This window comes from Ammospiza nelsoni, chromosome 14, assembly GCF_027579445.1.
Source record: "Ammospiza nelsoni isolate bAmmNel1 chromosome 14, bAmmNel1.pri, whole genome shotgun sequence".
NCBI lineage: Eukaryota > Metazoa > Chordata > Aves > Passeriformes > Passerellidae > Ammospiza > Ammospiza nelsoni.
In genome coordinates, this window is record NC_080646.1 from 9,607,940 (window position 1) to 9,620,925 (window position 12,986).

Here is a 12,986-nt window from a genome sequence, read left to right on the forward strand (position 1 = left end):
TATTATTCCAGTGAAGATATTCTGCGCATCAATTTCTTTGCTTTCCCTCCCTCAATAAATACTCTGTTTATGCAGGAACAGTTCTTAGTGCCAGATCCAAGCAGTGCAGAATCCTGCAAAAGCTTTGCTCTGTAGCAAATCCCTCTGGAGCTTTAACTAGAACCTCCAAGTTGTCTGTTTGCCTTCTTCAGCAGATGGGCACATACAGAAGAAATATTATATTCCAGGAAGCAAGTTTGTATCACCTCATTGATTAGGGACATCTGAATACTAATTTGATTTGCATTATAGATGACCTTGGTAAGAGTAAAATGATGTACTAATTGAACAGTGCAACTGGTGTTCTGTGTGCTCTCTTTTGCTTTCAAAATGTGATTGTTTAGACTTGGAGCAGTTGGAGTACTTTTTGGTGAACTTTGTCACTGAGGAGCATTAGTAAACTCCTTTGTCTTTGACAAAATAGAAATATTCCATGTGAATTCTGGACGTGCAGGGCATGACATCTGTGCAGAGCTGATGCACTGCTCATTAGAGCTTGCTATATTGCAGTATGGAGTGCCAGCAAAACTGTGAGAGGAGGTCTTTCATCTGTACAGCTTTGTTTTCAAACCTTCCTGAGAAAGTGATCATACATAAGGATCAGAGCTTAGATGAATACATAATTTTTAACAATAATTGTTATGAAGGTGCTTCAGCCTAAATAAATCCACAGAAGTGTTGCTATGTATATTGTTAAATATTCTGCTTTCATTTTACTGCAGTGTTTCTGCTGGTGACTTGTGTAACTCAGGCTTTGCCTGGATTACTTACATTGCACGTTGATAGGTCTGTGTTGGTATGCTAATTCTGTCTTCATGTGGATTTTATAGAGGTACTGTGGATGTATAATCTGCACAATCTGAATGGTGCTCATATATTACCTATCATGCTTTCCATTGATCTCCAGGCTATCCGGTGCACTCTCGTGAACTGTAGTTGTCAGTGTTTCAAACCTGGGAAAATAAATCAGCGACAATGTGACCAATGCCGGCATGGATGGGTAGCACATGGTAATATTTGTTTTTACAATCTATAGAAAACCATTTAGGATCCTCATAACTATTGCATGTTTTTTGTGTCCCTCCTCAACCCCCACCCCAATATTAGTTGCATTTCATGTTCTCTTTCTTGGGACTCAAGTTTATTTACATTTTGTGATTTTTATTTACAGCCCTGAGCAAACTAAGGATTCCAAACCTCTACCCATCAAGCCAAGTAGAAATAGTTCAATCCAATGTTGTCTTTGATATCAGTAGCCTCATGTTGTACGGAACCCAAGCCATCCCTGTGCGCCTTAAAATTCTGCTTGATCGGCTTTTCAGTGTTCTGAAGCAGGAAGAGGTGATACAGATTCTCCATGCTCTGGATTGGACACTGCAGGATTATATACGTGGATATGTGCTACAGGTATTTAGAGATGCTTTTAAAATAGAAATATGACAGTTAAGTAATTTTCCATCTTAATCTTCTCAGTGGTTCACAATGTGTTAACAATGTGGCACATCTGAAAGACAGTAGTAGACATGTACGAGCTTAATGCCAGAAAAGAAAGGTGATTTCTGGTGATTGGTCTCTTTTTTTAGTTGGACTTAATTGAAATCTTTCCACTTGCTCAAATGTAACAACAAAGGTAAGCAAAAATAAAAATCAAGAGTTACTGGTAGTGTATCAAAGTAAAGGCTTTAGAACTTGTTCCAGTATTATTTAAACAGTGAGTTTGCTTTTATACAGCAGAATAATACATCAAGAAATAAACTTGCCATTATTTAAAACACCAGGGACAATATTAATATCTGGTAGTGCTATCGACCTTACTGGAGCAGCAGCCAGAGTGTATTTGGCCCTATGTGCTTACACTGATGTTAGTCCTTGCTGCTGTGGAAGTTACCTTTTATGTAAAGTAACATTATGATCTTACATTATGACATGAATCAATATTTAATGGTCTTGATAATCTTGCTTTTTAGTGTTAGGATTAAAAATATGGAATCAATTACCTTGAACCTCTATCACATGAAAAATTTATAATGTTACGTTCTTCATCATCTTAGAAACTCTTACATGCACTGTGAAAAATCTCAGTAGGCCATCAAATACATGTTCTGTGATAAAATATTTATTGTAGTTATTGGGAAAAGTTAGGCATAGCTAGAGTTTGAAAGAACTCCAACACTAGTGTAATTACAGCTGTGCTCTGTGAAAACTGGCACTAGATCAATATAGGTTCATTTGTTCTCTGATCTTAGTTGCTTGGAAGATTATTAAACTTGCAATGAAAGAATACTTGACTTAAATGAGGACTTAAATCTTGGTCTGATTGCTCCATCTCTCCTGTCTGTGCTTACAGGATACTATCTGTTGTTCAAATAACGTGTCTTAATTTTTGTGAAAAAAATAGTTTATTGGAAAGTATTACTGTCAGTTCAGGAAGAAGTAATATCACCAACGTGATAAAATTTGGAAGAAATTATCACAGAATTTACATTGACCTCATTAAATTAAATGTTTTTAATTTTTTGCTAGAGAATAAATTTTAGTCCCTGAAAAACATGAGAGATTTGAGGGGAAGTGTTTTTTTTGTTTACCTTAACTAATGTCTGACTCATTTAAATATTTTTTGCTTTAGGATGCTTCAGGAAAGGTTCTGGATCACTGGAGCATAATGACCGCTGAAGAAGAACTGGCTACTTTGCAGCAGTTCCTTCGCTTTGGAGAAACTAAGTCCATTGTAGAGTTAATGGCAATTCAAGAGAAAGAAGGGCAGTCAATCATAATACCACCACCAACTGCCAATTTGGATATTAGGGCATTCATTGAGAGCTGCAACCCACACAGTCCTAGTTTTTCTGCTTCCTTGGACAAAATGAGTCCCACCAACATTCATCCTTTTGAGAATCTTGTAAATAACATGGCTTTCATGCTGCCGTTTCAGTTTTTCAGCCCAGTGCCTCCACCTTTGATAGGTTCACCGCCAGAAAGACATTTGATTGAGCAAGGTCAAGAGCATAGCAATGAAACCAAACAAGATCTTCAAATACCATTTTCTGAAAGCAGTTTCTTAACTTCTAGTTCTGCACCATTTCAAGTTGAAAATGAGAGGAGCATAAATGGCCCAGATATCACTAAAACAGAAGATGATGCCCTTTTAAGTGATTCCAGTTCACATAATACAGCAGCCAAGCTTGAAATGACAGCACTATCTCCAGAAAACAAAATGAAATCTGTTGAAAAAAATGCTGGGCCAAGAAAAGGGCGTGTCTTCTGCACTGCATGCGAAAAAACATTTTATGATAAAGGTACTTTGAAAATACATTACAATGCTGTTCATCTGAAGATAAAGCACAAATGCACCATTGAGGGCTGCAATATGGTGTTCAGCTCTTTGCGTAGTCGAAATCGTCATAGTGCGAATCCTAACCCCAGACTCCATATGCCAATGAACAGAAATAACAGGGATAAGGATCTGAGAAATGGTTTGACCATTGCTGGACCTGGAGACAGTAAAAGGACAGAATTCACAATTTTAACTCCGGATAGCAGAACTATTTCCAGCTATGCCAGCTCTTGTACAGATTCCAAAGGCCAGGCTGGATTTTCCAGTATTGGACACAATGGTGTCCTCTTTCCAAACCTGAAGACAGTACAGCCTGTTCTTCCTTTTTACCGTAGCCCAGTCACACCAGCCGAGCTTGCCAATACTCCGGGTACTCTTCCTTCTCTGCCTCTTGTTTCTTCCTCCATACCAGAGCAGCTTGTTTCCAATGAGTTGCCATTTGACATGCTCCCCAAGAAGAAGTCTCGTAAGTCCAGTATGCCCATTAAGATAGAGAAAGAAGCTGTTGAGACACCCAATGAAAGTAGCGATGTTGCCAGCTCTGAAGATGAGTCACGCCTGCAGGGGGTAAGCGATGGAGAGCTTGAGACCTGTGAGCATAAGATAGAGAAGCGGGTGACCGACAGGGTGGAAAAGCACCCCCATTCAGGTAATTCATGGAAATCTCTCTCTGGGGTAGAGGGCCCAAAGTATTTTGAATCTGTCTTTGCACCAAATAACAAATACATCGAGGATATCTCTGAGAATGAATTGCAACACTGTGAGAAAGAGTTTAAACCAGAAGAAAACCAACCATTAAAAATAGTTTCCCATGAGATTATGTATGAAGATCCAAAACACCACCACAGTGATGTTATAAAACCAATGACTGAACCCCCCATGTATATTAAAGAGCAGTCACAGCACAGGATTCCTAAAAATGACTGCCCTGAATTGCAACACCACTTGCTGACCGGGGGCTTTTTCAGCACTTTGTCAAACAGGGGTGCTGCCATTCCTTGTTTTGAAGACTCTAAAGATATGGATCATGTCAGTCAACATGCACTAGGGATTCAGAAGGAAGAAAGCCGCTTTCATTGTGACATCTGTAAGAAGACTTTTAAAAACCCTTACAGTGTAAAAATGCATTTCAAAAATGTACATCTCAAAGAAATGCATATTTGCACAGTTGAGGGCTGTAATGCTGCTTTCCCTTCTCGTAGAAGTCGAGACAGGTAAGAAAATTATAAACAAAATTGTATTTATTTTACCATCACAATGGAGCCTAATTTGAAATTAAAATGAGTGTTTGAGGAATGGAGCCTACAAATATTTTCTGTGTATCCTCGTATAACAGGTATGATAACTTATCAGAACGTTCTTGAAATGAAAATCCATTGAAAGAAACATTTCCTTTCCACAAGACTACAAGGTATTAAATAAAGCCATGAAAATTTCATAACTGATAAAGACTGCAGTAGTTGAAAGCATACTTCAGTACATAAAGGGAAAGCCATAAGGGTATGAATTCAGCAATTTTCCAGTAGATGCATGTGTGGACTTACATGTTTAATATGTACTTTCATGTATATTTTAATGTATACAGTGTTTTTGAAGAAAAAGCAATGAGATCAATTTAGGAAATCTTCACTTGCCCTTATCCTTTCTTTACTCAAGGATTTGGAACAGACTGGTGAGAAAAAGCCCATAAGAAAAGCAAGATTAGTCTTTGTCAGCCCAAAATTAACCTTATGCAGTGGTAGTCAAACTAACACAATCTGGAGTTTATCCACATCAGTAGTGCTTTTCTGTGAGATTAAATAATAATTTCTAAACTAAAGCATGAGCTTGGTTCAGTTTAATGCTCATTTCAGTACTATATTGCTGTAATTATTTTGTTTCAGCCTGTTATGTACATAAACTGAGCAACAAGTGCCAAAGCTTTGTTGCTGACCATCAGAAATGTATCTGAAGCGGTCAGTGATAGGTAACCAACCTATTGAAGTGTTACAAGTTTCCAAGTGTGCAGCGGTGTTAGAGCAGCTTTTGGCTGAGGAAGCATGCCTGGATAGTAGTTGAGAGTGACATGAGGTTTAGTTTGTCTGCAGTCTGCTAGGAGTGCTGGAGCCAGCTGATGCAATCCAGAGAGAGGATGAGCCGGTCTCTGAGGACTGGCCTCTGCATCTGAGATGCACAGATTCATCTGCTGCTGGCAGGGCTTCATACCCTGCTGCCTGCATCTTTCCAGATGTGAATTCCTCTCCACTGGAATTGCGATATGGGCCACAGGAAAGAAGGCCAGCAGTAAGATTTGCATTCACATGCCACAGATTCCTTCCCACACCAATATGTTGAGATAAGTTTTCACATAGGTGCTTTTGGAAGATGGGTTAAAAAAAAAGACAAGTGAGCTCAGAAGTAATTTCACAAGTTTTGTACAAAACAATAGTTATTTGGAACAGCTTTGCACAAGTTTCTAGACTTTAACATAGAGTAGTGTGACTACAAATGCTAAATATTTCTGTGCCTTTTTGAACAATTCATGGTTCTGTTTAAACCATGATGGCAAGGAGAATGACCTATGTTTTACCAGTATTACAATAATACCTTCAGCCTTCTAGACAGAGCCTGTAAGTTCCCAGTGAGCTGATTGATTAACAATGTTCAGTGAGGAACAGTCACTCTGTATGTTTTAGTGGTTTCAGACTGAACCCAGAAGTGCCCATTTGAAAACTGCAAGTTGCATCTATTTCAAGTTTCCTTTTTCAAGGAAACTCCTGTCAACAAAAGTTTCTGTACTGATATGTACAGCTGCATCCTGGACATGGCTAGAGTACATGGGATCATCAACATTTTTTGCCAGCTCAGGTGTCAATCCTTTCCTGCTTTGTCCATTGGGAAACAATCTTGTTTCTTACCTACCTCAGTCCATTCTCTGAACTCAGTTCAGTTTATAGGTTTTTAGTCTGCATAGAGTTATTACATAGAATCTGATATATGCTAGTGCAAGCAAGTTCAGAACCCAGTCACATGTGTAAATTGTCCATGTGCAGTCCGTGTGGTAGTTGGTCAAATCTGAAGCCTACAATTTATGCATGCTACTAAATAATGATTTTCCATGTTTTTGTTTATAGTCATTGTGAAACAACTGCTAAGTGAGGTGAAACACTTTCTTGCTAAGCTTCTCTTTGTTCTTCTAGACATAGTTCAAACCTAAATCTTCATCATAAACTTCTGACTAAAGATACACTGGAATTCAACAATCATTTCAATGCAACATACCTCTTGAAAGACATGGCTAAGGAGTTTTGCCAAGATGTCTCTTTAAAACAACATGTTGGACGTACTTCTGTAATCTTCAAAGGAGTGAACAGAGCAGGCAGCTACATTTTTCCAATGAGCAAAATTGCAGAACCCTGTTCTGAGAGTTATGGATACGATCCATTAAATGATGGAGCTGTTCTGGATCTAAGCACTACTTCCAGCGTTAAATCTGAGAGCAGTGCTCATTCTTCTTGGGATTCTGACGGAGGAAGTGAGATATGCACCATGCCCTTGGATGATAGTGATGAAAGCTGTGAAGGACCCAGCCTAATGCCCAATGATGAACTCTACCAAGACTGTTCTCTAATTGAGAAAGCTAATCAAAACTTTATAAACTTGCCTTCCAGTCTGCCAATAACTTGTCATATATGTCAGAAAACATACAGTAATAAAGGAACTTTCAGGGCTCATTACAAAACTGTGCATCTTCGCCAGCTCCACAAATGCAAAATCCCAGGTTGCAACACAATGTTTTCATCTGTTCGCAGTCGGAACAGGCACAGTCAAAACCCCAATCTGCACAAAAGTCTGGCTGGGTCACCAACTAGCTTACAGTAAGATCAGACTGATCTTAATTTATTTCTGCTAAGAATTAATCATTTCAATTAAGGAATGTGTTAACATTAGTTTTATTTAAGCTCATTTGACTTCTAGCTCACTCAACAACCACAGTAAAATTCTTTTCTCCTGTGTGTGCTCTCCAGCAGTTTCAGTTAGCAAAGCTTGGTGCTGTAGTTTTTGTGCAATTGTTTGATGTTGAACAGCTAAAACTTCTGTAAGGAAAAGACGACATCTTAGAAATGGGGGTAGTAGGGACATTAATTTAAGTGTTTCTGATACTGTGAAGTATTACTTGCCACAATAGGAGCTTCAAATGAGAACCATCATTGCTTGTGTTTACATGTTAAATGGATTGTTGTGTTGTGTAAGAAATGAGTAATGATTGGGATGAGTTTCCTCTGGTTAGGTTGAGAATTTTGAGGCTACCATTTCATTCCTGAGATCTTAGTCTGAAGCTGACTTGCAGTGTTAGTGGAACAGAATGTTTGTACCTAAGTATATCCCAAAATCCAAAGGAGAAAGTACAAATTTGGGAAAACTGCATAAAGTCCAAATATTCTGAAAATCCTGCAGTCCTTACTCTTTAAGTTTTCATTTCACTTCAGTAAATATTACAGTATTTCGGATTTCTTAGAATTTAATACCATTTGCTTTGCAGGAAAAGGGGCACTTAACTTGTTGGCAGAATGGCCTGAATAAATCTGAGACATTCTGATAAATTGTACTGATAGAATGAATAGGTTAAGCTAAAATTTCTAAACTGTTGCAAATGCATCCATAAAATAAGGGGGAAAGTAAGCCCTTTAATTTAAAATGCACTTTTTGAGTTCTACTTTCAGAAAGAGAAAAGTTGTATTAAAAATAGGAGAAAAAAAAAAAAGAAAAAATCCCCAACGAAATATCCAAACTTCTTAGGAGTTTGAGGGTGCAATTCTAAGCCTCTGAGAGCAAGTGATAAAATGGATGCAGTAGATAGATCTTTTATGATGCAGCAGTTATTTTCTCTTACCAGTGGGGGATAACACGTGTTGATCTTTGTAACAATAGAAGAATGCTTATTCTCATTCACACCTCTTTTCTTTTAATGAGAACTTTGTTCAATATCTGTTAAAATGTTTCATGTCTTTGAGGTTGCCCCTGTAATTAACAGTATTCTGCATTACGTTCTATGCACTTAAGAAGACAGGCCTTGCGTTGTATTTAAAAACACTTTAATATTTAATTTGTAGTCACATCATACAAATGTTGTGTGTGTACTTGTGGTGTGTCCTTTTGGAATCATTTGCAAAGAGGAAAAGAAATAAGAAAGCAAGTCTTTTACAGTACTTTTTTTACTTTATTCCACCAGTGGAAATCTGTTGATCAATTCTAGTATGCAAGCATGACATTGACAGCACAATCTGTACATATTATACCAAAGTGCTTACAGTATTTGTGGTTTCTAGAACTAGCCTAGTTTTCCAGTATAACTGGATCTTAGTCTTTATTCATTTTTGTGACTGAATAAAAATAGATTGAAATTCAGGATTTCATATGTATGTAGAAAGAATAGTACAATGCTATTGCCATATGTCTTGATGTTTAACTTATTCTAAAAAATACTATGTATTGTAACCATTTCATATTGTATAAAAGAAACAAATGTGGACTGATTATTTCACCAATTCTTTTGAAAACTGGTTTGTGTGTGAGTATGGGTTATGCAAGGAAAAAAACATGACACAGTTGTAAATGTTTGTGCTCACTAGAAATGGTTTCCATTTTTAATTTACTGTAGGTTTATGTGATATTTAAAATAATCCATTTGTGCTTGAATCAGTCAGGAAAAAATATTAGCCTGCAGAACATTGTGCCATTGCTTTGAGGTTTTGTGTTCTGGGGGGAATCGGTGTTTTGGTTTTTTTGGGGCGAGTAGAGTGGTGTTTGTTTTGCTGAGGTTTTTCATTGTTGTTTTCTTTGGATTTTTAGTAGAAACTTATATCAGTGGGGGTCATAGTTTGAAAGCTAAGGGCACAATCACAGGAGACACAATTGCTCCCAGCCTTTTGATAGTATAAATCAATTATTTGTTATCCAGCTATTTCAAGCTCTTTTTTTTATACGTATATATATACATATATATATATAAACCTCTTTGTTTAATCATTAACTGGTTTTTGAAACAAAATGTGATGTAAAGAAATGTAATGCCCGTTTATTTAGTTTTCACTGTGTCAAAAAAAAAGAAACACATTTGTATACCCTAATAATTTTGTATGTGTTAATAAAAACCAATAATAATGCCTCTGGGTGATTCACAAAAGTAGGCTTTTTTGCTTGAAAATACTGCTATTCTTAATTTTTATTTTAAAAAAAGAACAATTTTTGAGAACACATTCTGTTTGACAATGGTACTAACTTATTCCATAATAAGGAAGTGTCATTGTATTAATGAGCCATTAGAAGTAATGTAATAAATGTTGTCAGATATTTTATTGATTTTTTTTTTTTCTTTGTGCAGTAGGCAAGGGTAGAGGTTCGTTTAAAAGCTGTCAGCTAAACAGAAGGTAAATATCTCATCATTGAGAACTACACTGAAAGATATTTTGTGCTCTCTTTATTCTATATACTTTGGAAGGGTTTGGTGGGGATTTTTTTGTTATTTCTCCAAAATCTGGACAGGATGGGAGATTTCTCAGAACAGGCTAACCCTTAGTACCCCTAGAGCAGCATATGTACCTCATGAAGCGTTTGTGTAGCTCCCTCCTCCTAATGACCACAATGTGGCTGGACCAAGCCTTGACATCTCCTGTTAGTTTTAAATATGTGTGATGCTTATAGCAGCCCGTATCACATATTCACCACAGATGTTGAAGGAAGTAACCTCACTTCAGAATAGTAGTACCATTATTTTTGGAGCTTTTCAGAGTCGGTCTGGAGAGCTGAAGCAGCTTCCCCTGGCTGGGGCTCAGTTCCAGAGATGTTCACATCTGCAATCTGTGAGTATGTGCAGTTGGGGGATCAGATCTTTGCCTGAGATTTGAACTGGGCCTGGGCATGCCCACCCCTGCTACTTGAGTGTGTTGCTCCTTTTTTATTTTTATCTTTTTTCTTCTCCCTTAGAAAACAAGAACCTCAAAAACTAGATCCTGTCGTCTTTCTGTGGCTCCAAAGGAGAAGGCACGGTGCACACTGGGGGGTAGCCACTCCGAGTATCCAGTTTCAGAACACAGGTATTCTGAATAGTTTTTGGTAGCAAATCTATGTCCCTCTGGAACAATGAATGTCCTGGTACTTACAGGAGTATTTGCAGAAATCTATTTGGAATGGAGTGTAAGGAATCTGTTTTTATAGCCCCAGTTTTCTAAGCACTTTAAAAAGAACTGTGGCAAAACCAGAGGCTGTTGTTTCTAGTGAATCTTTACTGAAGATATACAGTGCAAAACCCAGCAAAGTGGAGAAACAAGTTCTGAAAATACCTGTCTGATGCCCTGCATTGAATAGGGAAGCCTAAAAAACAGCTAAACTACTTGGACTTAATCCAGGGATTTTTAAGTAGAGTGCCAGGTCCTTCTTGAAAAAGGCTCATGAGCAATTTCTGATTAATCAGCAAGCATAGATTTAAGAGAAGCGGCTAAACTGAAACCACCTTTAGAGTTTGAGATACAGCCCATAAGGATTCCATTCAGCCTGCAAGTGAGCATTCATTTCCAAGCTGAAATGAGAGTTTGAACTGGGAAGGAGACAACAGTGCAATAAGAGGAGGAAGGTTGGATCAAAGGTTTTGTTCAGAGCGGCATTTACTGGCAGTCCCCCTGATTTGAGGGAAGGGCAAGACACAGTTTGAAGTAGAATTAAGTATGCATAGCATGACCGAGTCAGCTTTGAATGACTTAGAAAACTTTTGGAAACTCTCGAACAGATTGCTGGCTAGAGAAATTTCCACATAACCTCAGCAAGCATGTTTCTGAAAGTAGACTGGCTTTTAATTTCCCCTTGCCTTCACCCCTCACCCCCTGCTCCCCTTGCCTTTTGGCACTCCTTGGATGAGGCGAGATTGCTGACTTGGAAATGTACTGTTGAAACATCACCCTGTTAAACTGGAGCCCTGTCAGCTCAGCTCCCTGTGAGCACCCTCCAGCTTTTATGTGTGGTCTGTAAAGAGGCAAGGGAAAGGTAACACCATGAGGTGACAGTCACTCTCTGGTGAGCACTTCATCTAATTCTGCACTGGTTTAAAGCTTCATGGAAGCATCTGTAGCCTTTTATATTGTGTCTCTGTAGCTCCTACCCTAAACTGGTAAAACTTACTGTGAATTACTATGCATTATTGCCTGCAGATGCTTGTTTTTAATAAGCAGAGAAATTGCTTTGACTGCTGAATGCAGCACTGAAAGGGTTTGTCAAACTTGTGCTTGCCAAAGTCTCTAGCAAAACTCTTTGTAATTTGGACTGTGAGGAGCACCATATATCAGCATCATTCTACAATTTTTTGAAATTTTATTTTCTTTTCAATAACTTCAGTCCAATTCAAGCATGTCTTAAGTGTGAGCTGATTCTTTGCTTCAGTCTTTTAAATCTTTTGTCATTATTCTTCTTGTTCTGTAGTTTCTGCTCATTCAGTGTAGGGATTTCCAAAATGTGTTATTTTTATAATATTGCTGCTATTGTTAACTCCTGCATCTGCTACTCTTCAGAATCTTGCAAATTTAGGTAGAGGCAGTCATTGATGACTGTATGTTCTGCCAGTGTTTTCAAGTCTGAGAAATTGTCAGGACTGTGAAATTAGCTACCACTTTTTGGAAAAGCATGTTGATGGCTGCTTGAAAAAATTTCCTAGATGGACATAACCCTGTACTAGCAAAAGCTCAAGCTTCCCTTCCCTGTCATACGATGATATGAGAGAGAGAACTCTGTACTTTTGAAGCTTCTTTGCCCTTTTTCAGTCTTTGAGTCAGACTGTAAGTTCCCAAGATGTGTGACACATTTCCTATTCACTCCCTGTCTGTACATCTCCTACCCCAGACCAGTGTCTCTCAAGAGCAGAAGCCCAGTCTGCCCTTCTCACTGAAGCCTAAAGCCAGTGAGGGGACTGTCAAGGATGAACTGAATTCTCCTGGATTTTTCTCACCTCTTCGTATCCCTTCAAATTTAGAAACACATAGTCCTAACATTTGTTCACTGCATTGATTTTTTAAAAAAGAGGATCCCATAGTTGTAAGTAATATATTACTGTTAAGGCATGTACTGAGCAACTTGCACTGCAGTAAAACTGAGCAGATGAAAAGATTTCAACTTGAGTTCTAATTTTAATTCCAAAATTATTATTTTTAACTATAGTCATTATACAAGCTGTTTTCTAGGAAAATATCTTATTTGAATCTGCTGATTTATAAGAATGACAATATGTATATGCACTTCATGCATAGGTGATTTATGCACACATATATATCAATACATAGTAAAATTGCATATGCATAGGGCTGCATATTCATGTTAAACCTCATTCTGTTCTCATTTATGGTAATGTAAGTTGGGAACAGTTTCAATGAATTTAGTAGAACAGGGCTTATAATACTGGAATCATGTCTCAACAAGGATCATTAGCTACATGTGTAAGTAAATAGACCCATGTTGGCTGCTTGCAGTGCTTTATAACTGCTAACTTAATAAAACAGGTCAAAATATTACACTATGAAAGATAAAACAAGTTTTTACTCATTTCTATGCCCCTGTATCCACAATAAATGATTAGTTTGTGGGCAATATT

At 37.8% G+C, this 12,986-nt stretch overlaps 1 protein-coding gene across 1 annotated transcript; it reads left to right on the forward strand.

The window, feature by feature from the left end:
• The first annotated feature begins 925 nt into the window (after positions 1-925).
• Positions 926-9,512, forward strand: BNC1 (basonuclin zinc finger protein 1). Its single transcript, XM_059482432.1, has 4 exons — positions 926-1,049; positions 1,211-1,446; positions 2,666-4,587; positions 6,553-9,512. Exons 1-4 carry the CDS (start codon positions 926-928, stop codon positions 7,232-7,234), a joined length of 2,964 nt encoding a protein of 987 aa, XP_059338415.1. The 3' UTR covers positions 7,235-9,512.
• The last annotated feature ends 3,474 nt before the right edge of the window (positions 9,513-12,986 follow it).